The 26,990-nt window shown below is 38.7% G+C and overlaps 1 protein-coding gene across 1 annotated transcript in view; it reads right to left on the bottom strand.

Annotated features, from left to right (window-relative positions):
* GPHN (gephyrin) overlaps positions 1-26,990 on the bottom strand; it is a 632,163-nt gene that overhangs the window by 33,710 nt on the left and 571,463 nt on the right. Inside the window, exon 18 of the mRNA XM_004370959.2 lies at positions 7,360-7,447. Coding sequence (XP_004371016.1) covers positions 7,360-7,447 — 88 coding nt within the window. The remainder of the gene's footprint in view (positions 1-7,359; positions 7,448-26,990) is intronic.

The raw sequence follows: 26,990 nt of genomic DNA, 5'->3' as shown, positions 1-26,990 counted from the left end.
TTTTCCTCAAATAAGTTGGTGTCAAGTGCTTTATCTTCAATCTCACTAATTCTGACTTCCATTGCTTCAATTCTGCTCCTATGACTTTCTATTGAGTTGTCTAATTCTGAAATTTTATTGTTAAGCTTCTGGATTTCTGATCGCTGTCTCTCTATGAATTCTTGCAGACTGTTAAATTTGTCATTATGCTCTTCTCTAATATTTTTAATTTCCTCTATTGCGTGTTCTGTGTTTGCTTAATTTCCCTCCTAATTTCTTGAAGAGTTCTATATATTAATTTTTTGTATTCTGCCTCTGGTAATTCCAAGAAATTTCCCTCTTCTGGAAAATTTCTAGATTCTTTGTTTTGGTAGCTTGCTGAAGCCCTCATGGATTGCCTCTTTACATGATTTGATATTGACCATTGTCTCTGAGCCATCAATAAGTTATTATATTTATTTTATGTTTGCTTACTGTGTCCTAGCTTCTTGTTTTGTTTTGATATGCCCAGATAGGCTGCTCGTATGAGCTAGTTTGATTATTAGCACCTTTGAAGCTCTAACCTCCTGTCACCAGGTGGGTAGATCTGTTACTAGGTATGTGAGCTCAAGAGTCCACCCACTCCTCCCGTATGGTGCCCAGGTAGTTAGCCACCAAGTGTGTGGTGTAGGCTCTCACTTACAGTCCTAGACAGGCATGGGTGATTGGTGTAGACACAGGCATCTGGCTGCAGCAAGAGGACACACTCTGAGCAAGGCAGGGGGCTGACAGCTATCCCCGACTGTCCAGGAGGAAGGCATGTCCCTGTTCCCTACAGCGTGTAGGTGGGTGGGTTTTACGGCTGGATTATGAGCACCCAGTGCTGTTGGCTGTAAGGACTGGGGGGCACCTCTTATTCATGGGCCCCCAACACAGGTGGCTAGGTGGCATGGATGAAGCCACCAGTCCTCAGGCCCCTGATGTGGGTAGGTGAAGACTTTGCTTAATGGGCAGAGAAATGTCAAATGTCAAGAACCTGCCACTTCACAGCTAAAACAGCTGAAGTTAGGGTTCCGGTATATACCCTGCTGTACTGTAGTAATGAGGGTCTGTGCTGCAGAGATGGGCCCACACAAGTCTATGCAGGGAGAAAGACACTCAAAATCCATGGATCCCTTATGCCTGTGCCTGGGCAAAGGAGCTGTGCCTACCCTGGGTTCCTGGCTTAGGGGAGCTGGCAGTTTATTTTTTCCCATTTGTTAATTTGTTCACTCTCCAAGGCAGGGAGAATGGTTCCTGGCATGTCCCGTGCTTCTGGCCCAGGGGACTCAGCAATTGCTGAAGGAATTCCAGGACCCAGTGCAGAGCAGGAAGCAGGGAGGTAAATGGGAGAGAGGTTTTTCCCTAAGAGGGGTGTTTTTATCTGTGCAGTAGGCCGTATGCAATTACTTATCTTTTGCCAGATCGAGGCCTGCTTCTCACTGGTTCTGGGTGGCCGTGTAGACTCTCTGGCACTGGGTCTCTCCTGGTGCGGAAAACGTGCCTCCCGAGCACCGCCGCTTGCCTGCCTCACTGCTCACCCACGAGCTGTTCAGGCCTGAAAGGGCTCAGGCTCTCACCGGGTCAGGTCTGGCAACTCCTCGCTGCTTCTGAACCATCTCTCCCTCCCCCTGCCACTCAGTCCAGTTCCTCAACTCTGCCTTTGATGTTCAGGGCTTCCAGATTGCCATATATAATTGAATCACTTTTTTTTTGGGTCTTTGTTGTAAGAGGGTCCTGCGGAAGTGTCTGACTACTTCGCCATCTTGGCCCCACCTCCTGAAGCTATATGCTCTTTATGTGTCTTTCTATGTGTCTAAGTATCTGCAGTTCAGAAAGCCTCATTATATAAGTGTGAAATGTGTTCCTATTTCTGGAGGGCATTAACAAATTAAATTATGTTGTGTCTTAAATGAAAGATACCCTGTTCTGATTGGTTTAGAGAGATATATAAGTGCTTATATAAATAGAAGAGCCCTGGTGGTGCCATGGTTAAGAGCTCGGCTGCTAACCAAAAGGTTGACAGTTCGAATCCACCAACTGCTCCTTGGAAACCCTATGGGGCAATTCTACTCTGTCCTGTAGGGTCGCTATGAGTTGGAATTGACTCCACAGCAATGGGTTATATAAATAGAATATTCCTAAAATTCCCAGATAAGGAAATTTATTCATTCATTCATTTTTATTGTACTTTTTAGATGAAGGTTTATAGAACAAATAGTTTCTCATTAAACAGTTAGTACACATATTGTTTTATGACAATGGTTAACAATCCCATGACATGTCAACACTGTCCCTTCTTAATCTTCGGTTCCCTATTACCAGCTTTCCTGTCCCCTCCTGCCTTCTAGTCCTTGTCCCTGGACTGTTGTGCCCTATTAGTCTCATTTTGTTTTATGGGGCTGTCTAATATTTGGTTGAATGGTGAACCTTGCGAGTGACTTCATTACTGAGGTAAAAAGGTGTCCGGGGGCCATATTCTTGCGGTTTCTCCAGTCTCTGTCAGGCCAGTAAGTCTGGTCTTTTTTTGTGAGTTAGAATTTTGTTCTACATTTTTCTCCATCTCTGTCTGGGACCCTCTGTTGTGATCCCTGTCAGAACAGTCAGTGGTTGTTGCCGGGCAGCATCTAGTTGTACTGGACTCAGTCTGGTGGAGGGCATGGTAGTTGTGATCCATTAGTCCTTTGGACTAACCAGATAAGGAAATGTAGCTTATAATTTTTAAAATGTGCTAGACTGAAAAAAATATTTTCTTATAGAAACAACTAATGAGACTAGTTTAATCATTTCCTTATTTAAAAGCCCTAGGTAGGTCCTTTTTTTTTTTTATTTAGTAAGCCAGTTGTCATGGGGTTGATTCTGACTCATGGCAACCCCATGTGTTTCAGAGGAGAATTGTGCTCCATAGGTTTTCAGTGGCTGATTGAAATACATCACCAGATCTTTCTTCTGAGGTGCCTCTGGGTGGACTTGAATCTCTAATCTTTCAGTTAGCAGCCAAGTGCATTTACCATTTACACTACCCAGGGAGTCCCTCTTATTTATCAATGTTAAGAAAAATAAAAGTATACATTTTATTTCACTTGGGTTTGTTTTTCCTAGACTTACATAGGGTTATTGACCAAATAAGTGAACACTCCTCCTACATAACGTTTAAGATTATAAAACATGTAAAATTGTGTTCAACTAAATTGAATCATTATTCCGACAATTTTTTATATCAACAGTAATTGTGTTCTGTAGTATGTTGGCTTGAAAATAATTTTCAAGATCTTTCAGTAATTTAAAATCTTGCACTGATATTAAATCGAGCTAATTAATGAATAATCATCAGACACTTAAATGATTTCTAAATAAGATAGAATACTGGCACAATAATTACTAAGTATAATTTTAATATGTTTTGTTTTTAAGTTAATATATTTTGCTTCTTATTTTATATGCTATAGAGAGGCTATATCTTTGGATCGTGTTAACGAATGTGCTTGTTTATCCTTGCTATGTTAAGGTGCAAAAGGGATGTGTGTGGCTGTGGAAAATTGTATTCTGCGTGTTTATGAGCTTTGATAGTCTGCTAAAATGCTTATATATGATTTTTCAATTACTGATTTCTCTGTGAAATAGAAATTAGTTATTTTCTTAAATGTTACAATTAATATGGGTGGTTACAATTCTACTGGGAACAATAATGGCAGAGAAATAAAAATATGTGTTGTTTTCTTCAAGAAAATTTTTTTTTCTTAAAGTTCAGTTCTCAAAATTTTTGGTCTCAGAATCCCTTTACATTCTCTTATATAAAAATTTATTAAGGCTCCCTAAGAGTTTTTATTTATACTGACTGTACCTATCTATATTGACTGTATTAGAAATCAAAACTGAAAAATTTAAAAATGTCTATTTGTTGGTTCATTTGAAAGTAGCAATGATGAAGCCATTTCATGTTAACATAAATAACAATTTTTAATACACTGTTTTATAGTTTTGAAAATCTCTTTGATGTCTGGCTTAATAAAAGTCACCTGGATTCTCAGATCTGCTTCCGCATTTAATCTGTTGAGCTATCACACAACATATAGCTGCTGGAAAAACTCCACTGTATGCTCATGAAAGAAAGAGAATAAAAATGGCAAATAAAGTCTTAATATTACAGTTTTGACCATGTGGCCCGCTTAGAGGGTCTCAGGGCCCCCTTGGGTACTCAGACTATTCTTTGTTCTAAATTAAAGTGCCAGACTGCTGAGCCAAGATCAAGCAGAACAAGAATTACATAGGACTGAATGAACTGATAAGGGAAATTTTATTGTGATTATTTGTTTGGAATATTATTGATTAGTTTTAGTGTTTTATTGCTGCATGGCTCTAGATTTGCAAAATAAACTCAAGGGGGCTTATACGGTTAATTAGCACTCTTGCTGCTCCTAAATAATCAGGCCAAGCCTAACGAGACCAGCCTTTTTTGTGATCAATACTAATCTCTGTGGTTATTTTGATCATGTGTGTATTGGGGGGTGGGGGGTGGGAGAGACACTGTCAGGAAAAATTAAGATACTTCTAAATGAGCAAAAAAGATTACTGGGTGTCCAGTTCAGTGCATCCGTCTGGGTTATCTGCACCTTTCATTTTCTTTGAGCAATTTTACAATTCTGTAGGTTGTGGAAAACTTACAGTAGTGAATATAATTCTTTAGTTTTGGGGGCAGAGAACAGATACTTCTTTTTTTAAATAGATACCGTGTAACTGTAACTTTCAGTGTTCTATAAAATTGAGAACTTTTTGAAAAGATTATGTGAGGCAGTGAGGTAGAGGTGGGGAGAGGTTTTGAGGGAAGCAACTGTGGAAGAGACATTTCTCCTTAGGCTGGATAGGCGATAGAGGTCTGTGGGTCCAACAGCAGCAAAGACCCTTCCCCCTACTCTGCTTAGCAAGCAATATGTTGGGGAGGAGGCCAGACTTCAGAGGGGATGGCTGTGAATTATTCCCAAGGAGGCTGCTTCTAGACCCTGAGGCTTCCAGTCTCCCCACAATGCCCAGAATTACTAGCATGGCCCAAGGGAGCGAAGACCTGAGATCTAAAGGCACTACAAGGATACTTAAGAAATATCTAGTGTGGAGCCATGACCAGATGGGTCTCCTTGATGCTTTGGTACAGCTTAAGGCCCTCCTGGTTCCTTGGCATAATTATTGGAGGGATGAGGCCCCTTAGCGGCTTTAATCATATTTCCCACCAGTCCTGCGGCAAAGGTGCTCAGAATAGGATTTAAGTTGAATCAAATAAATTTGTTGCATACCTGAGTTTCTGCACTTAAGTCTTACACCTGCTACATAATGCCTTTAGATCTTTCCCTGACCTTCCTGTCTTTTTAGTGACTGGTTTTCAGGCTCAGCCACCGAGCTAAAGAAATGTTCCATCTTTTATGCTTTTCTTCCTGCTACTGAGGTACACTAAAAACTCTTTCTGGGACTAGAACTTATGAGTTGACAGAGTTTGCTACATTAATGCTTTATCTCTTTCTTCCTAGTCTCTCTTCCATCTCATTCTCACTGAAGGAGGTAGGAAGGATAATCATTAGCTCCTACTTTTGGATACCCCATTGCTAAAATCTTCTAGCAAATTAAAAGTTTAACGTAAGAACCTTATCATACAGAGAGTAAAGTAAATAAAACCAATATTCTTTATTATTGGCTCTATTTACTTGTGAGCAAATCTCTAGGACAACTGACATCTTTATTAGCACTAATAATGAAGGCTAAGGTTGAAAAGTGTTGTTGTTAGCACAGCTGAGACACAATTCCCAAGTCTGTGTTTGCTACAAGCTTGTTGCCTCTCCAGAAGTATTGGAAAATATAATCTTTAGGCCCGCCAAACAGGCATTGTCCCACAATTAAGATCATTAGGAACTAAGATAAATTATACATGAAACACTCTCTGGAAATAACACATTCAACATTTAAATATCCCTAACTTCAGTTTTTGCTCTTGTGATATAAGAGTACCACAGGCAGTTTGATGGTTATGAAAACAGACACGCTGCAAATTATTTCTTATTGTTCTACTACACTGCAGACCGCAGCCCCCTGCCTTTGTGATCTCTGGAGAGGTCTGCAGCAATCTGCTCCACTTGAGGCTAAAGACTTCTCGGAGGCTTTGAAGGAAGCCTAATTTAGCAATCTGTCTGCTGAAAGACAACACCCACTTATATACTTAGACACCTTCACTCTGGATATAATTTGAGACAGTAGTCTTGGACTGAGATTCCTTCTTTTTCGTCTATGGTTTCTGGCAGCTGCAGTGCTATTTTCAAACATTCTAAAACTAAAGGTTGTGAATGGAACACAGGCATTCTCTGTTCATGCTACTGAATTCTGATATTTGCTCTCAGAGCCAAATAGAGTTCACTGTCCAAAGAGTCAGGTTATAAATTTAGGCAGTTTTACAGCTAGACAGGGCAAGGCACAAAATAATCATATATGTAAGATCTGGCTTAAAATAAATTAAGCCCTTAGAAAATACAAATTTTAGTAAAAACTGTTATTATGACAGTATTGTTAGAATTTTTCAGCTTTGTCATTAATATGAGATAAAAGAAACCATGTACAGTGATTATAGGTTGGCAAAACGTTTTATGATCTGAAATATTTTTGAGCCCAAACATATGTTTATTGCAGTAAAGAATATTTTGCTTTCATTGCTTACTATTCAATGAATTCAATAATTATCATCAACCAGCATATTTCATTAAGGTACATAAACTTAATGATTCTGAGATTTCAAACTGGGATTTTTACAGACTAAGTACATATCATGTATAAATATTAGTCCTATAAAATCCTATATATATGTAAATGTATGTATTTTATTTTCATTACTCTTTTTTCCTCTTTTTTTTGTCAAGAGGGGCAAAGGAATTGCCTAATTATCTGTTCCTTTCCTTTGGGGAAAGGGAGCTCAGGGTTCTTGGTAGGGTTTGGAATATGTGGTGGGGAAGTTGGTCTCTCTAGGAGGTTATGTTTAAGTTTAAGAAAAAGGAAGGATCCTGGAGCCTCCCCTTGGAGGTAAATATCATTGTATAAAGGAAATCTAACGCAGTAAAGGTGAGTCAGAAACAAAGCAGAAGTCTCCAGGGGAACATGAAAATCATTGTTCAAGTTGTGGGGTTCTCTGTGCTGCTCCTGAAGTAAGCCCCATGACCTACCCACACTGCATCCCTTTTACAAGTACCCAATAATTTTTGAAGCCCCATGGATTTTCAGCTTTGTGGAGTCCTGGTTATGGATACCAGATGTCTGCCAGACCATAGCTAATGGACTGTATGCAAAGACATTACAGTAGACTAAATTTTCATGGGCCCCATTTTTTCATACCTTTTCCCCCATGGATACACCCCCTGATGTGATGATGACATCAGCACGACTGATACCCTCATTCAAGGCATTGAGTAAGTCATCTGGGCTGGAAAAAAAATAAAGACAAACAAATTAACACAAGAAAAGAGTTTAGATATAGTGCCAACTTAAAACTAAACTACCTAATTCACTGAGTAGGCATTAACATGAGTACAGACAGCACTATCTTCTGTATAAAGTAGGAATCAAAAAGGTCCCTGCCCAGCAGAAGCATAACTCTTATTGTGGAGAAAGAACCTCGTAAGTGCTGAAATAGTGGCTACTGGTTCTTTTCTGGGGCTTTTAATCTAACGAGGCAGTATAACGAGGGGAAACAGTGAGGTGTTGGTAGGGTATCCAACCACCACGGTTTGTGTGGCAGTGTCTGGGTTTTAGTATTAAAAGTCACATGTCCTAGGAAATCCTGGGCAAATTGAGGCAGTGGGTCACTCTACATACTGGAGAGATCACAGAGGGCTCTTTAGAGGGGTAGGACTTAAGTTATGTCCTGAGAGAAGTGGCTAGATTTTGACAGATGGAAAGGGATGGGAAAGGACCTTGCAAGCAAGAGAATCTGCACTAGCAAAGGCTTGGAACAGTGATTAAGCCTATGGTGTTTCTAGGTCAGTGTGGATAATGGTCTGCCTAGACTGAAAGAGTTGACTGAGAATGAATGGGGTAGGTAGGATGGACATGATTTTGGAGGGCCTTCAAGCTTAAGAATTTAGACTTGACCTAATAGAAAATGTGGGGAGGGGTTTCCCTGTAACTATGAAGAGCCAGTAGGTGCTTACTGGGAAAAGAAAGGATAGAAAAAGAAACGACAAGAAGGGCAGAAACTCTACAAAAATACTCGGAAAAGACAGGGACGGAATGAATGTTAGGGATTGAAACTAGACAGATTCCTGACAGTCAACTGAAACGGCAAGTGCACCATGCCCTTTGATTGCACAGGTCAAAGCCCTACGAAGAAGAGATGAAGTGAAAGCAAGGGTCTTATATTCTGGATGGGCCAGAAGGATAAAAAGGGCTCCAAAGATCTAACTTGGGAGTGACTAAGTGAGAAAAAACAAAATATCAGGGATCAGGGCTTATGGAGGGACAGGATGGCAGGGAATAGCTGAAAGGGACTGTTTTGTTAGTAGTTTACATTCATGCAAAGCTACTGGGCACTTGCACTTCCCTTCAATTGATGAAGTCCAGAAAATGTGCCTTTGAGAAATATCTGTCTTGCCCACATCCTCGTTTTCTGAGAACTTCTACTCTATAGGGCCAAGCCAAGCCAGTTGCCATCGAGTCGATTCCAACCCATAGCGACCCTACAGGACAGAGCAGAACTGCCCCATAGGGTTTCCAAGGAACAGGTGGTGGATTCAAACTGCTGACCTTTTGGTTAGCAGCTGCAGCGCTTAACCACTATGCTACTGCCTGACTTCTCCTTTTCCTTTATCCTGCAAAGGCATCTAACATGGACATCTAAAAAGGGAATAATCCTGGCTTCTGATTTTCTAGCTCCTGTTTTTAATCCCATTTGAGGCCCAGCTGTACTCTTGTTCTTGTGTTCAATGAGATAAGCCCGCATTAGCCCAAAACCCCCTTCTCTGCTTAAGCTAGCTGCAGTAGGTTTTTATTAACTTGAAATCAAATGATCCCTCAATGAGCAGAATATGTTCTCCCAAATCTCTCATTACAGTGAGGTTTATTGATGTCCCTTTACCTTAATGCACTATGTGATGAGAGAGGAAAAACAAGGAATGTTAGAGACTCCAGATGGCATGATTTGTAAGTAGGACATCATTTTACCTTTCATTCAGGGGTGACAGAGGTAAAAAGAGGAATTTGAGATCGACCGTAGATGCTACCTTCACAGGCTCTACAGAGATAAACTAGTTGGGAGGCAGAGATTAACACTGTGAGCTCTGTAGTTAGATTGCCTGAATTAAAATCCTAGCTCCACTACTTCTAGATATGTAACTTTGGGCAAGTTGCTTAACTTCTCTTTGCCTCAGTTTTCCATCTATAAAGCAAGGATAATAAGGTTGACTTGATACATAAAAAAACACTTCGAACAATACTTGGTACGAACTGAGTTTTTCAAGAAAGGTTAGTTGTTATTATTACTGCTGTTGTATTGCCAGAAGTTTATCATACAAACAAACCTAACAACCTGGCATAAGTTCAACTTTGGCATGCTTTGAGTTTTTATTCAGGAGAGTACCTATCACTAACACAAAAGAAAATCAAAGACTGGGTCTCAAATACATTCACAGAGCAACATGTGAAAAGCCCAGATGGTTCAATAGTAAGCCAAACCTGGCTCTAGCCTAAATAGTTTCATTTGTTATTAGGTTCTCTTACTGGACCTGGGTAGAATTCCCCTCCTCCTTAAGTACTGGACTCTCCATGGCTGCACAGGGGTTGCTCTGGTTTTGGAGCGTGAGCTCCCAAGGAGGAGGTACAAAAGTAAAAGTGTGAAAAATGGCTCACATGAGGTTCAGCCTACCAACACGGGGACCCTTTAAAGTCATTCAGTTAATTGCTTATGCAGCCAAAAAAAGTTACCTGCGTATTCAATGAAGGTAGGATCTATGTATAAGATAAAACAAACAAAAAAGTTAAAATCACTGATATAGATTTTTTAAGTTAAACTGGTTGGGCAAACATGTTAGAAGAATTACATTAAAAAATACTTAAGGTATTTTAGAACTAAGCATTTTGAACAGATTTCTCATCAACTTTTTTCATTTTGCTTTATGGAAAAAGATTGAAAATAATTCTGTTGTGTTGAAATACTACAAGATCTGGATGTGACAGGCTCTTGATAACTGCATGCCCAGAGCTCTGGGTCCCTTGCCTTGCTGGATCACACTGTTACTAAACTAGGCCAGATGGATGACTTATGGAGTAAATGGGAAAATATCACAAACACAGAACCATGCTGAATGTGGTTCAGGTAAATGGATAATGAATATTATCAGCAAAACACAATTTTCTGTTAGTACAAAGCTAATGTTACCAACTTTACCATATACAATTTATAACATACATTGACTGAACAATATTGACTCTATTGGCATTAGGATTATCCTAAAGCCACTGGAAGCAAAGCAGCACATCATTATGGTATTAATCTTTGTAGGTGGAGAAGGTCCTGGGACAGATTACCTGATGATTACAAATAAACATACTCTTCAGCGATTTTTTTAAAATTAATTGTTTTGATACTATCAGGGAAAGATTTTCTTCCTATTTTGCAAAACTGCCGAGTTACCAACTCCTCACACATTTTTTAATTTGCAGAAATAAACTAAAAGGGGTTTGGTCCCAAATCCTTACTGTAGTTTATCATGTTTCAAAGAACATTCTCAATGTTGCTTTCCACTCTGTAGCAGATGGATTCACAAAATCATCAAATCTCAAAGTTGGAAAGGCCTTCGGAGGTCATCATGTCCAATATCACAGCTGGGCCCATTACTTGCATCCTGCCCTATTCCTCTCCCTGTGCCCTTTCCTCTGACTCTATGTCACACACTTCTGATGTCTGGGATCTGACAATCGATCATGGTTTACAAGAGGGACAGGTACCAATGTGTGATGATAAGTCAGAGGATCTATAACTTCATTTATCCTGCATGCTGTATCTCCGTTTATTACCTCACAATAAATCTGTGAGGTAAAAGTGAATAGCTGTTATTATGCCACTTTTACAGAAAAGTGATGAGACTCAAAGCAGCATACTGAAGGGTAGACAGAGCAGTCAGTGGCAGAGCCAGGACTAGACCTCTGGTACCTTGTTAAGTGTTTGTTCCATCCCATTGCCCAATTAGAAGAGATTGTCGAGTTTTTTCAGTTATAGGACATGCTGTATAAGGAAAATTCTCATGAGAATAGACCCTTGTGTAAGAACATCACAAACAGAGGATGCTAAGGGAGCAGGTAGGGATCTGTTTGGGATAACCAACAGAAGACTGATTGTGTGGACATGTTAGTATAGTCCCTGGGGAATAAAACAAACATGACTCTGAATCCTATATTTAGATGGAAACTAAGATTTTGATTAAACATAACTTTAGGACTTGTTCACAAGTCATAAATCTGTTTTCTTCTTTATGATTCAGTTTATATTTTTAATTATAAAATATTTCCAACATAAGATAATAGTATAAAAAAATCCATGTATCCATTTCTCAGATTTGACAAATGCTAATATTATCTGCTGGTGGCACAATGGTTTAGTGCCTGGCTGCTAACCAAAAGGTTGGCAGTTCGAATCCACCAGCTGTTCTGTGGGAGAAAAGGCCTGGTGTTCTGCTCCCATAAAGATTACAGCCTAGGAAACCCTACAGGGCAGTTCTACTCTGTCATATAGGGTCAGTGAGTTGACACTGACTCGACAGCATACAACAACAACACTATAATCTCATATTTACTTCAGATCCATCCCTCTCCCTTTTTTATTTTTAAGAAATAAAACATGACTTTGCTTTCTAAGGGTACAATGAATAATAATAAGGGGAAATAGGTAACAAGGATTATAACCATGGGTATTGGAGTAGAAAACAATTCATTCTTTTCTAACCTTTGTTAAATGAAAAGAACATAGTATATTAATATTCTCAAGGACAGGCCACTAAAACTGTAAAACATTATAATCTGACTTTATACTTAAGACTTTAGGTCCTATATGTAAGATCAGTTGATATTTAAGAAATAAAATTAATGAGAATAATACTTATGTTTTAAAAGGACAATACACTTTCATATGTATGCATTAATTTCACAGCTCTGTGAGGTAGGCAAGACAAGAGTGAAAGCTGAGGTTTACAGAGGTAGTGATAGGTTCAAGGTCACCAGTACTCTATTATTCCTCTAAACTACAATAATATCTGATTGTGATAGATGCTTTGTTACACATTGTACACCTTCTGCTGGGTGCACAAGTGTGCTATATCTCTCTCACCATCTTCCTAGCTGCTAATGGGCATAATAGCTACTAATGGATATCAAGTAAAGTACGTGCCTTATGGGGAGATGATTGCCCTCTGAAGAAACCCAGAACTCTGTTAAGCTATCTTAGTGGGGTAAAGCAGGAAAAGCTCTGGCACCAGTAAATCTAGAATAGCCTGAACAGGGGCAATAAATAATGTCCACTGCCTATAGGAGGTCTTCCACTTTTATCACCCCTTTTTATCTTTCATTGTTCCCTTTTATTATTCCTTCCCCTATCTGTTCTCTGTACATGCTATCTGGCACATAGACATGAGTGTTCAATTAGTATTTAATCCTGGGAGAGAGAAACTTTAGGCGTTCTCTTCCTCAGAAATGAACAGGCACATGCTTGGGTGCGATTTAACATCACCCTGTGGACGGGAGCCTAACTTTGGGAAACCTAGGCTGATGATGATGTATGCTGTTCTACTCATCCCTGTCCTGTTTATTTTGTGAGTAATAAATGCTTGTTGACCTCACCAATAGAATAGTGTCTGGTCTGTGCTCTACTCCAAATGGCTTCACTAACAACTTGTGAATATAGTGACATTGCACCTTCAGATAAAGGCTATTTACCATTTATTTATCTAAATACATAAATCTAGTTTGTGCATGCCAAATAATGATAAAAAAATCCAACTTGTACTTTTTATTTTCAAAATATTTTCTCACCATTGCCAGTAGGGTGGCTGTTGGGTTAAGCAGATTAAGCTTTCTGGGTGTACACCAATAGCTTCCCTTTTCTCAGAAAGAGTGACATTTTAAAGGGATATTGTGATGTCATTTAATTCTTCCTTCATTGACAACGGTAGTTTTCATTATATTTGGATTATAATAAATGATTTCTTTAAGAAAATTCTACTGGCATCAATCGTGATTGACTAACATTTTCTATTCATTTTAGCTTGAATTATTAAGTACTCACTGTTCTCTTAGAGTACCATTATTATATGAAAACATTCTGTAACAAGGTTGATTTAGTACTAAATGCCAAGAATGTAAGCACTAAGTGACAGAGGGGGAAAAAAACAAAAAACAAAAAACCCACTGTTCTCAAGTTGATTCCGACTCACAGAAAAGAAAGCCAATAATTGAAAGCCTGAGTGTTACAAGGTCTAGAATCCAGTTTTGTCTCTACTGCTAACTAATGACACTAAAAAACTGACATCATTTTTCTGGGTCTCATTTTCCTTATTTGTAAAACGAGAACATTTGGACTAGATCCTTTCCACCTCTAACATTCACTGATTCTAACCATTTGAGGCTGGTTGTGACCTAGTTCAAGCACAAAGTGTCATTTTTAAGTTAACCTAGAAGTCTACTTAAAAAAATAAATACTATGACTACTAAGGCTGGGAAAGTTCCTATCTTTACAACTATGCAGTCCAGGAAGCAGAGAGGCTTTTTTTTGGGGGGGGAGGGGTACTTCAATAGTGTACTGGCAACTTGTCATTGATGTTTTACCAATTCAGGAGTTGACACTTACATGCCTTTTACCACTTGTGATCCTCTTTCCCACCACAACTCCATTCTCATCAGGTCCAAGGTATCCTAGCAACTTCCTGAGACCTGAGGGTGAATATAAATCTCAGTACACCAAGGAAAATACCAACAATGTAAGGAGCTAGCATCCCTGGGTGATGTGAACTGTTGGAGCTTAGAGTCCACCAAGAGGTACCTTGGAAGAAAGGCCTGGAGATCTACTTTCAAAAAATCAGTCATTGAAAACTCTATGGAGCACAGTTCTACTCTGACACATATGGTGTTGCCATGAGTTGGAACTGACTCCACAGCAACTGGTTTGGTTTTGACTTTAAGGAACACCTAGCGACTGGAAGAATAAGCACAATATTAAAGACAGCTCCTAGTAAAACAGAACTGCTTGAGGAAAGAGATAATTTTAACAACATCGAACAATTAAAGCACTAATGGAGAGTCATTACAACATTAAAAAGGTGTTCCAGAATAAAAACATGGTTTTCAAACTTTAAAACTGAATAAATGAAGGTGAGTATAGCCACTGTTTAAATTAATTTAGGGGCCTGGAAGATCAAGTGGTAAAACACCTCAAAGTATTGTTAAAAAAAAAAAAAAAACAAAGAGATGGAAGTCACACAGGATACAACAAGAAACTTGAAGGAAAGATTAAGAGGCTGACATATTACCAACAGGAATTCTGTAAGGAGAAAAAGGAACAGAATGGAGGTGGGAAATAGGAAATTTCATTTATTTGAAAGTACTCAAGCTTGAAGATGAAAAGGTTTACTGAGTTCCATCCAAGACTGATACAAAAACACACATCTAAGCACATTCTGGTAACATTTTGTAATTTCAAGAATAAAGAAAAAGTTTTAGAAGCTGTCAGACAGAAAGATTGGGCTACTAACAAAGGAAAAAGAATACCGGCTTTGGACTTCTCACCTACAATACCAGAAACTAGAAAACAGTAGATTAATATCAACTGGCAAAGCTCAAATCCTATATCCAGTCAGACAGCATTTCCTATCAGGATGAAAGAATAACATTTGTAAAAATACAAAGATTCAGATAACAAATCACCCAGGAATGTATTGGAAAAAAAGATGCTCAATGAACAAATGAATCAGAACAGAGACTTCAAGACTGAGGAAGATGTAGGGGAAATAGTATTGAAACACATGCACATAATTTATTTATAAAAATACATAGCTAAATTTAAATGTATAATGACAAAATAAGGTAAGGATTATCATATATGGACTAAATATGGATTCCCAAAGTTGTAGAGACATCTAAAAAAACCCTTAATAATTGTCTAGAACTGCACGGAAGAAAAAATAGGGACATCGCTAAGAGCCCTAATACATGGCATAAACAGAATACAAACCACAAGTAACAATGCACAAACACCAGAAGAGAAACTAGATAACTGGGAGCTCATAAAAAGCAAACATTTATGCTCATCAAAAGACTTCACCAAAAGAGTCAAAAGACAACCTGCAGACTGGGAAAAATTTTTTGGCTACGACAAATCTGATCAGCGTCTGATTTCTAAAATCTATGGGATACTGCAAAACCTCAACAACAAAAAGACAAATAACCCAATTAAAAAATGGGCAAAGGATATGAACAGGCACTTCACCAAAGAAGACATTCAGGCAGCTAACAAATACATGAAGAAATGCTCACGATCATTAGCCATTAGAGAAATGCAAACCAAAACTACAATAAGATATCATCTCACCCCAAGAAAGCTAGCATTAATCAAAAAAACACCAAATAATAAATGTTGGAGAGGTTGTGGAGAGACTGGAACACTTATGCACTGATAGTGGAAATGTAAAATGGTAAAACCACTTTGGAAATCAATTTGATGCTTCCTTAAAATGCTAGAAATAGAAGTACCATATGATTCAGCAATCCCACTCCTTGGAATATATCCTAGAGAAATAAGAGCCATCACACAAATAGATACATGCACACCCATGTTCACTGCAGCACTGTTCATGATAGCAAAAAGATGGAAACAATCTAAGTGCCCATCAACAGACGAATGGATAAACAAATTATGGTATATCCACACAATGGAATACTACGCAATGATAAAGAACAACGATGAATCTGTGAAACATAACATTGAGGAATCTGGAAGGCATTATGCTGAGTGAATTTAGTCAGTTGCAAACAAATATTGTATAAGACCACTGTTGTAAGAACTCAAGAAAAGGTTTAAACACAGAAGAAAACATTCTTTGATAGTTATGAGGGTGGGGAGGGAGGGAAAAAGGTATTCAGTAGCTAGAGAGCAGACAAGAATTATCCTAGGTGAAGGGAAGGACAACACACACTACAGGGGAAGTCAATACAACTGGACTAAACCAAAGCTAAGAAGTTTCCTGAATATAACCAAACACTTCCAGGGACAGAGTAGCAGGGGTGGGGGTCTGGGGACCATGGTTTCAGGGGACATCTAGCTCAACTGGCATAACAAAGTTTATTAAGAAAATGTTCTGCATCCCACTTTGGTGAGTGGCATCTGGGGTCTTAAAAGCTAGTGAGAGGCCATCTAAGATGCATCAGTTGGTCCCAACCCACTTGGAGCAAAGGCGAATGAAGACCACCAAAGACACAAGGAAAGTTATTAGCCCAACAGACAGAAAGGGCCACAGAAACCAGAGATTTCATCAGCCTGAGACCAGAAGAACTAGATGGTGCCCAGCTACCACCAATGACCACCTGACAGGGAATACAACAGAGAGTCCCTGATGGAGTAGGAGAAAAGTGGGGTACAGAACTCAACTCTAGTAAAAAGACTAGACTTGATGGTTTGATTGAGACTGGTGGGATCCCGGAAGACATGGCCCTCAGACTCTCTGTTAGCCCAAAACTAAAACCATTCCCGAGGCCAACTCTTCAAAGATTAGACTGGACTATAGGACATAAAATGATACTCATGAACAGTGTGCTTCTTAGCTCAAGTAGATACATGAGACTAAATGGGCAGCTCCTGGCCAGAGAGAGGCAAGATGAGAAGACAGAGAGGGTTAGGAGCTGGTTGAATGGACATGGGAAATCCCGGGTGGAAAGGAGAAGTGTGCTGTCACAGTACAGGGAGAGCAACTAAGGTCACATAGCAATGTATGTATACATTTTTGTATGAGAGACTAACTTGAATTGCAAACTCACTTAAAGCACAATTAAAAAAAAAACTGTCTAGAATTAAATGAACTATCTCAGTGGAGTAGGAGGAGATGGGGGAAGTAAAAGTATTCTACAGGCCTCATGTTACTGGTGTAGGCGAGTATGGGAGAAATAGCAGTACCTTGTTAGAGGGATATAGCATTAAAAAAATATATATACTGTAATAGTAGAGAAATGTTTATTCAATTATGAGTATCAGACATTGAAATAAAAGCATGAGGGGAATGGCAAAACATAGCATGACTTTCAAAATAATGAGGGGGCAAAAGGGAACAAATAGTACCTGGATCAAACCAACAATAGCGAAAAGAAAACAGAAGAAATAACAAAACTGCATAAATAGTAAACATAAAGTAAGGTGGAAGAAAAAAATCAAGAGACTCATTTAGTTATGCTAAACATGAATAGGATGAATTTCCCTGTGAGTAGTCAGATGCAAGATTAAGCTAAAAAACAAATCCCATTTTAATGTTATTTACAAGGGGTACGCTTAAAGAGATGAATGATTGAAAATAAAGGGTAGGGCAAAATAGACACCAGGCAAATGTAAACAAGCAAGAAAGCAGAATGGCATATTAAGTCAAATTGGAATTTAAAGTTAAAAGAACCAAAAAGGAAAGAGATGCAACAAATTATGATAAAACACAAACTTACAAAGATGATACAACAATATATGTCTGTCTCACAAGACAGGGTCTTATTTCATCTAGGCCTCATAATTGCCCTGCCAAATCCCTGCATGTTACAGGCACTGAATAAGTGAACTGAATGAATTCTGGCCTCAACTCAATCTCTCCATAGTAGCTTTGGGAATGAATGGTGTTTAATTATTAAACTGTAATGATATTATGGGTAAATAACATTGCTGGGGATGGAGAAGAAGATACTTAACATTTATATAATCACCAATAGTATTTTCTTTGAGAAAGATCTAAGGTGAAACAGGATTGTGTACTCATATATCCAATAAGCTGGCATGTAGAAAAGGGAGTCAACTTATTTGGCATTGCTCCAGAGGGCAGAAATAGGACTAATGGATGGAAGAAACAGGGAGGCGGACTTCAGCTCAGTGTAATGGAAAAATATCCTTACGATAACAGCTATCCAACAAGAGAATGTGCTGCCTTATGAGGCAATAAGATCTTTCTCACTAAAAACATTCAAACACAACTCTTATGGCTAGCTGTTAGAGACATTCCTCAACATCTCCACTGGGTGAAAGACTGGAGTAGCTCCCTTCACATGTTCTTTTCAATACTAAGATACTGTGAGTCTATGGAAATACTTCAAGCTGCAAGAACACAATGACTATTTTCTGTTTACATATAGACTAAAGCACAGATGGAGAAACTGACTCCAGCATTGCAGTATGATACTCATCTGGCTGATCATACTCTTCTCCCTCTGACTTTTTGAGCATGAGGGATATTCGACCATTTGACTTGAGTGAAAAAATAAAAGCACCCTTTTCTTCCTAAAGCCATGACATTCACCTTCAACTGGGGAGATGGTTACCAATAATAATACTCTCCCTAGAGTTCTAGTTTAATCAGATGTCGAAAAAAAGCTTAAAGTTAATAGAGAGGGAGAAAAAGGAGAAAGGAGAAGCATATCTGAAAATAAAGCTGTCAGAATGAAGGTGGCTTTCTTGAAACCACATATACAAATCAGGTTCTGTGAAGGACGACTATATCTAGATGGTATGATATGTTCTGAATATTTTATCTTTTCAGATTTTAATCTGATTGCTTTAAGGGCCCATTTTAAGTTCAAACTCTTGCTTTTTAAAATTTGCATGTCTTAAGTTACTGACCCTGGGATTCTGGCATAAAGTTCTTTTTGCTTTAGCATGAAGTTTGCTCTAAAATTCAAAACCAAAACAGAGCCTTTACCCAAGTTTAGATCTTATGGATTTCAGACAGAGCATCAGAATGCAAATGCAGTTTTATTTTAAAATATTTAATATAAACACACAGACGGACAACAGCTGCTAATTAGTTTCCTGTATCATCTGTTACACCAACTGTGAGCTGTATCATTTTAAAATGAGTGAAGATGACGGCGGAATAGTGAGAAAAAGTTCTTAAAGAGGAGTAGCAGATAAAAAATAGTTTGAAACATACACTAATCTTATACTAGTTTCTCCAGAAGTCAAGGATAAAATTCCTCAACTACAGGTATTTTCTGGGAGTCTACGGAGCCCTGGTGGCGTAGTGGTTCACAGCTTGGCTGCTAACCAAAAGGTCGGCAGTTTGAATCCACCAGCTGCTCCTTGGAAACCCTATGGGGCAGCTCTACTTTGACCTATAGGGTCACCATGAGTTGGAATTGACTCGACAGCAACGGGTTTGGTTTGGTTTTATAGAATCAAATTATATACCACATGTAGCCATAATTTAGTCCTTCTTAGGTCCACTGGATGTTCTGGCACCATGGAGTCATATAAAGAAATAACAAAGTATGTCTCTGCCTCTGTCAAGCTAGTGCAGAAAACATATGGAAAACATTTAGGAAAATGAGTGAAATAAGCAATAAAATGAATATCACTGAATTTAAACACATTAATTAAAATAAAAACACATATAATAGGAAATGATATAAATGCTGAGTGGGGCAGAATGATGAGAAGTGGTTTGGGATAATTAGTAAAGGCTTTCTGGAAGATATTTACTAGTTGTGGGGCTAGGGTAAGAAATTTCTAAAGGTACAGTGATACTCAAAGATTATTCTTAGAAGAAACAGTAAGATCAACTACAATGGCAACTCGTGAGGATTAAGAAAGAAAACTGTAATTGCCACTAGATAAACCTCTCACCAAGAGTGGAGTGAATGTCTTATCATTAAACACATGTGTTTGCTAAGGTAGAAAGAATATTCTTGGTTAACCAATAGAAAATGAGTGACTTCTGCTGATATATGATTGGAAAATAAATCAGTTATGTTGACTCAGAAATTAAAACTGCACTTTCAGCAGAAAAGGGTTTTTTCATAAGGGAAGCAAGCAGTTTATAAAGATGACAAGAACCTGTTAAATTCAGATCTGAATTCTCCCCGATGATTAGAAATTCCTACTTTAAGAGCATTAGGTAAGCACTAGAAAGCTAGGATGTGTTTGGTTCACAAATTGGAAGATGTAAGGCACTGAGCTTTGCCCAAATAATCAGTGTACTGTTACGTCTATCTTGATAATTTCGGCTAAATGTGCCAGATTCATAAGAACCCAATTTGCTATCTCAGTACTTGTTCCTCTTCTGCTTCATGCTTTAATGTGAAGAGGCAGCTTCGCAAATTGGCAGCAGCAGGAGCCGGCAACTCAAATCCAAAACACCAATCTACGACAGAACCAAGCGAACCAGCATGATTCGAACAGGGCAGGCTTCTGTGATGGCAATTTTCCAGAAGGGGGAACCCTTTCCTTAATTATGGGAATTTCTCAGCTCTTCAAGCTTTGAAAGCCTAGAAGGTCCAAATCAGGAGTTTGGAAGCTACGTTACTGAGCTGTCTTAAAGTTGATGTAGAAATATAAACAGCTCAATAGTTAAAATCAGTTTTAAGGATGATATAAATTCAGTTAATGCTGAAATTTATTTAAAAAATTTCCCCTAGTGGATTTTGTGTATTTGGATCATGATTATTGCTTGTCATATTCAAGAAGTAATGTATAAGATCATCTATTTAAGCTTGGAGGGAGCAGCTCCCTGGCTTTTTAAATTAAAAGCCTCCTACATCCATTTGGAATTATTCCCCCAAAGATCTTTTTCTTCAGAAATATAAAATGAATCAGTCCAGTCACCCAGTGCATTTTTTTTTTTTTTTTTTTTTTTGTGATGTGTCTCAGTTGCAAATGTAATTCTGCTGTCAGTACCATATTTTCTGGTTTGTTCCTATGGCCAAGGTTTTTGGACTCACTTTTAGGGGGCTCTGTAAGATTCCTTTGGACAGCTGCACAGTTGGAAGTTTCCAGGTTCCATGGAAAGAGATGGTTGATACAAGAAAAGATGGTAGGGTTGTCTAATCCAGGAGATGTACCCCTTCTACATGCTGTGGATATAGTGGTGATAAGACACACCTTATCCTGGTTTTCATGGAGCTGACTACAGTCTGGTGGGAAGCATAACAACTTTGGCCCAACATGAACAAATTCTTTTTCTACTCTGTTCACTCTAAACAAGAAAGCAATTTCTCAAAGAAATTTTTCAGAAAACTGAGGGAAAAGACAAAAAAAACTGTAAAAACAGAGAAGCACATATGTGCCCAAATGACCAACATCTTCACTAAGTTCTAGCCACAACTGTCTTGGCTAGCACATGAGTTGGAACTGACTTGGTAGCAACTGGTTACTGGATTGATTTGGGGGTTACAAATATATTTTAGTCTGTAGGCAAATTTGCAAATATAGAATCCATAAATAATGAGGATCAACTGTATGTATACACTTATTTGCAGTTGCATATTTCCTCATTTGTTTTTGACTCTTCCCCTACAACAGGGAAACAGTAGCTCATACTGCTTAGGAGGATAAAAGCTGGCTAATAGGTTATTGAACCAAACATGGAAAGAAGAAAACTAGGGCATCTACTATTCTATATTCAAGGCAGAAATGAGATAGAGCTGAAAAGTAGCTTCCTATTACACAAATCTGTGCTAATTTGAAATCTCTAAGCTGACTAGTTTCATATTTGGGTCATACCCAGTATTCTCCTCTTTCCATTTCTGTTACTTTCTGGCATTTATTGAGTAGGTACTATGTGCTCGCGACTAATTGCTGAAGTTAAAGCCATGAACAACTTGTTTACGTGTTTACCAGCAGTGGAGGGCAGCATCTGTGTTTTATTTATCATTTTACCCCCCCCACCAACATAGCTTTGCATATGGTAGGCACTCAAAAATCGGTCATAAAATAAAAATGTAAAAACACTCTCAACTAATTGTGGGTTTGTGCCAAGATTTAGTTATAAAGATGTTCATAATTTACTTACAATTGACAAAGATTTGAAACAATCTAATGTCTGACAAGGGATTGTTCGAAAAAATCACATTATAATTTATACTGAAGAATAATATGCAGGCATTAAGGTGATAAAGTAGAGGAATATGTAATGATATGCCCCAACAGTTGTAAGGGGTGGGGGTAAAGAAAGATCTTATAAAAGGAAAGGGGCTTTTCTCTCCATGGAAGGGAGAACTGTCTATTTTGTAACAAAAACCCAAAACCCATTGCTGTCGAGTCGATTCCAACTCATAGTGACCCTATAGGACAGAGTAGAACTGCTCCATAGGGTTTCCAAGGAGCGCCTGGTGGATTCAAACTGCCAGCTTTCTGGTTAGCAGCCGAACTCTTAACCACTATGCCACCGGAGTTTCCTGTCTATTTTACAATGAATAAGAAGTAGCTTTAGTTAGGGGTCCAGAAAGTAAACTATTTAATAAATCCTCCTGCTATTTGTTTCCACTTCTATATGACACAGAGATCTAGCATTCTGTAACCCAGGCCCTTAGTACTCATTTGCAGTTGATTCTCATTATTCGTGGTAGTTATGCTCTATGAAGTCACTGTGAACATTGAATTAGGGAATACTGAACCATTGCTCTTATGGGAAATACAAGGTTAGACTCCATCCCCAGTGGACCAGTATATGGTTCAGGTTTTTCCCCTTTAAGTGCTCATGCATTTTGGGCTCTGTACACCATTAAGGATTTGCACTTAATGTCGCCCATGGCATTGGCGTACAATCGCAAGGTTGCATGGTCTTTGAATGATTTAAAGTCAAGAGTTTTGGAGACCATTTATCAACATCCTTGTAAAACAAACCAATCTTATCAGCATTGCAAATCTGCTTTCCACATAACCCTTTTCCTATATAACGCTTATAATGCTTAGCAGGTATTTAAGAAAAAATTCTTCTGTAGTCTCCTGGTCTGCAGAACCTGCCTTGTCTCTAAGTTTAACATATTTTGCTCTGGGCAGCCTTTTTTTTTTTTTTAACTGTGGTAAATGTGTATGTAACAAAACATTTGCCATTTCAACATTCTTCACATGTACAACCTAGTGACCTTAATTGCATTCATCATAGTGTCCAACTATCACCAATGTCTGTTTCCAACTTTTCCCATCACCCTTAACAGAAACTTCTGTATAGCCTTTCGAAATGTGTGTGTGTGTGCCAGCAATAGCCAAGAAGGGTTTAACATTCTCCTGACCACAGATAACTTGTCTACAAATTTCTCTGGCTTTCAGCCTTACAACATGGCTGTCCACTATGCTTTTTTAAAATTGATAAGTGATTCAAGTCCTCTTGAAGATCAAAGACTACAGCCTTCAGTAAGTGCTTCAAGTCCTCTTCACTCTCAGCAAGCAAGATTGTGTCACCTGCATATCAGTATGGACTACATACACCTCAACATAAAGAAAACAAAAATCCTCACAACTGGACCAATAAGCAATATTATGATAAATGGTGAAAAGATTGAAGTTGTCAAGGATTTCGTTTTACTTGGATCCATAATCAACACCCATGGAAGCAGCAGTCAAGAAATCAAATGATGTACTGCATTGGGCAAATCTGCTGCAAAAGACCTGTTTGAAGTGTTAAAAAGCAAAGATGTCACTTTGAAGACTACGGTGCATCTGATCCAAGCCATAGCGTTTTCAATTGCCTCATGCATGCAAAAGCTGGACAATGAACAAGGAAGACCAGAGAAGAATTGATGCATTTGAATTATGGTGTTGGTGAAGAATATTGAATATACCATGGACTGCTAGAAGAATGAACAAATCTGTCTTGCAAGAAGTACAGCCAGAATGTTCCTCAGAAGTGAGGATGACGAGAATTTGTCTCATGTACTTTGGCCATGATATCAGGAGGGACCAGTCCTTGGAGAAGGACATTATGCTCTGTAAAGTAGAGGGGTCAGTGAAAAAGAGAAAGACTGTCAGCGAGATGGACTGACACAGCGGCTGCAACAATTGGCTCAAATATAGCCACAATCTGAAGATGGTGCGGGACTGGCAGTGTTTCGTCCTGTTGTACACAGGGTTGCTATGAGTCGCAGTGGACACGGCACCTAACAACAACAACAACAACAACGTTGCGGGGCAAGTTACCTAACATCTCTGGTTTCAAAATCTGTCTTTTTAAAGAAAAAGAGTAGGAATCCTAGTACTAGTGCATCTCAGACACTGTAAGAAAATATGTCTTAGGGAATATATTTTAAAATACACACAATACTTATAAATGAATGCCTTTCAAACATAATTGTTAACTCTCAGGTACCTGATACACCCCACCTGTAATATTCACTGCTTATTTACCTTCTTCTAAAATAAAAGATACAATAAGTAAATGCAAACTTCAGCCTAGCTCAATCCAAACAGTTACAAAGTCTTACTCTTCTATTTTAGACTGACTGTCAAAATTATGGTAGGTGATAAGCATAAGAGCCGAGGAGTAGAATCATGCAGAATTTAAAAACCAAACTCAAACCTTTTTTTGATAACTAGAATAGGGCTCTCATTCCCTACCTCTCTGTGTCAGAGCTGAGTAAGGTTTCTGTGCCCCCTGACATTCTTGAGCTATTTCCTTTCTTTAAACATAGGGTAGAGTTTCTCCCATGACCCTGCTTGTTTCCTTGGAGAGCTTCACACAGAGGCTTTTGTGTAACAACGTTTGCTTTCATTAGCAAATGGATACATAGGAAGGAAAAGAATGAAGAGGGAGGCAACCGTCACACAATACCAACAGGCTGTAGTTAAATGTACCTTGTTTCCTTTGCTAAACTCCTAGCACAGATTTTCATTAGAACAGTTCTACATTCCTTCCTCCCACATTCCACCTTTGCGTTCTAAACCATTCACTCTAGGCCTCTTCCGTATAGCACTCTAAGGCTGAGAAAGCCTAGATTTGCATCACCTGTATTTTTTTTTGTTCTCAGTTTGATGTATGGTATTGCTATCAGAGAGAAGGGTATGCACTAGAGATTTGCATATTCTTGGAATAACCTACATTCTGCTTATAGTTTTGTTGTTCTTTATGCTGTTTTTAAGGTACATATTGGAGTTAAACTTAGTATCAACATTTTATTGGAAACTGTCTACCACAAATCAACAGTGTGAGCCCCAGAAAATTAAATATTAGTATACCAATATATGAGCTTTACAGTGGTGTTTTGGCCTTTATGGCAAAGTCATGGCAAGTACATATAGCACATATATAGTATATTAAGTAATGATTTTTTACATATACATAAGTGCAATGATAGGAAGGGGAATGGACATAATCATAGTTGAGGCCAGAAAAGATAAAAAAGCTCCTTTTACCTTATAAGATTGCTTAGAGCTCATTATTGCACCTGGAGGCAGGGAGCCAGGGCTGGGTAAAACAAAAAACCCTGAAGAATCTGGTGAGTTTGTTCTGTGGGGCTTCAGGCCTGCTTGCTTTAGGAATCACATTTCTATGCTCTTCAAACCCTTGGATTCATTCTGTTGATTTTTTGCCTTTTTTAAAAGCTCCGAAGTTGATTTTTACTCTCTTCCTAGTTGTGTCTGCATCAGGATAGTTTTTAGATGCTGGAAGTGTATATGAAAGGACTGGCTACTGGTCAGGTCCAAATTCAAATAAACAGCTTTTTTTTTTTTTTTTTTTTTTGCAGTGGGTTCTTTCTACTCCCTTCTTAGGGCTAGGGAGCATGACACAGGGTGATATGAGGCAACCTGTAACACTGGCTTTATCAGCATGGGCTTTAAGTTGGCTAAACATCCGGGCAAATACAAATGCTGAACATTTTAAAAGGAATGATGTTTGAAAATATGTCAAACAGTGTTTACTCCAAATGTTCTCAGAAAAAGAAAATAACATCAGGAGGGAAAACAGAACTGTTAAAGGTAGGATGATATGATAGCTACCACCTTTCAGGTTGCTGGCATGGTGCTTTGTCCAAGGATCCCAGTTGGAGCCTAAGCTGAGGTTGATGGGTGTCAGAGCATATCTTGTGAAATAGTAGGGCAGAGCTCCTTAAAAACACCCATTTAAGGGAAGAAGGACCCAGGCATTATCTTAGGAGACTGAAGTGACAAGGTGGGCATCAGAAAGAGAGGGGGTGATAATGGGTGACTGATCCGTCATCGTATTCATCATTCAGATTTGTCTCCTAGTGTTGTCTCCACCAGGCTGATGGAGACCTCTAACTCAAAACCTATTGCCGTCGAGTCAATTCCGACTCATAGCGACCCTGTAGGACAGAGTAGAACTGCCCCATAGGGTTTCCAAGGAGCGGCTGGTGGATTCAAACTTGCCAATGTTCTGGTTAGCAGCTGTGAGCTAGTGAACTGGAAATAGTGCTTGGTGAAAGATGGCAGAGCAGCAGTGGTGTATAGTAGTGGGATACCCAGAAAGAGCAGACTTGCTTTTGATCACATGTGAGACACTGGTGGAGATTCATAGAAATAATTGGGGAATTTAACAGAAGGCTGAGTTAATTTAGCAGATGGGGACAAGATGTACTTCAAGATGGGCAATTATAGTCAATGTGCCTCCTTTCTACTTACAAGTGGGTGAAGCCTAGAGAAACTTGTCTAACATAAGGATATAAAATTCAATATAAAAGTCTTAGAAAACAATTGTACTTAAACTTCAAATAATCAGGTAGTGCTAATTTTGACACTCTCTTTTTATCTTCTCATCCTTCTGTTTCTTGTCTTGAAACAAGTACAGGTGTGACCAGGAATAACACCATCACCATTAGTTCCACTAGGACAAAGCCAACACTACCAAAAAATCCCTGAAAACTTAACACACACATACAGGAAAGCAAACTATTTCTCCTGTGGTAACAGGCATTCCAAGAGAATGTCTATTCCTAAAGGACATAGACACTTCTATAATTCTCTGGTTTTTGGAGAATAAGATCAAGTGAAAATTATGGCATTGTATTTCTGTCTCATT

Source organism: Trichechus manatus, unplaced genomic scaffold (genome assembly GCF_000243295.1).
Source record: "Trichechus manatus latirostris isolate Lorelei unplaced genomic scaffold, TriManLat1.0 scaffold00010, whole genome shotgun sequence".
In the NCBI taxonomy this organism is placed as follows: domain Eukaryota; kingdom Metazoa; phylum Chordata; class Mammalia; order Sirenia; family Trichechidae; genus Trichechus; species Trichechus manatus.
The sequence above is the reverse complement of the archived record's forward strand: the minus strand, read 5'-3'. Positions and strand labels throughout refer to the sequence as shown.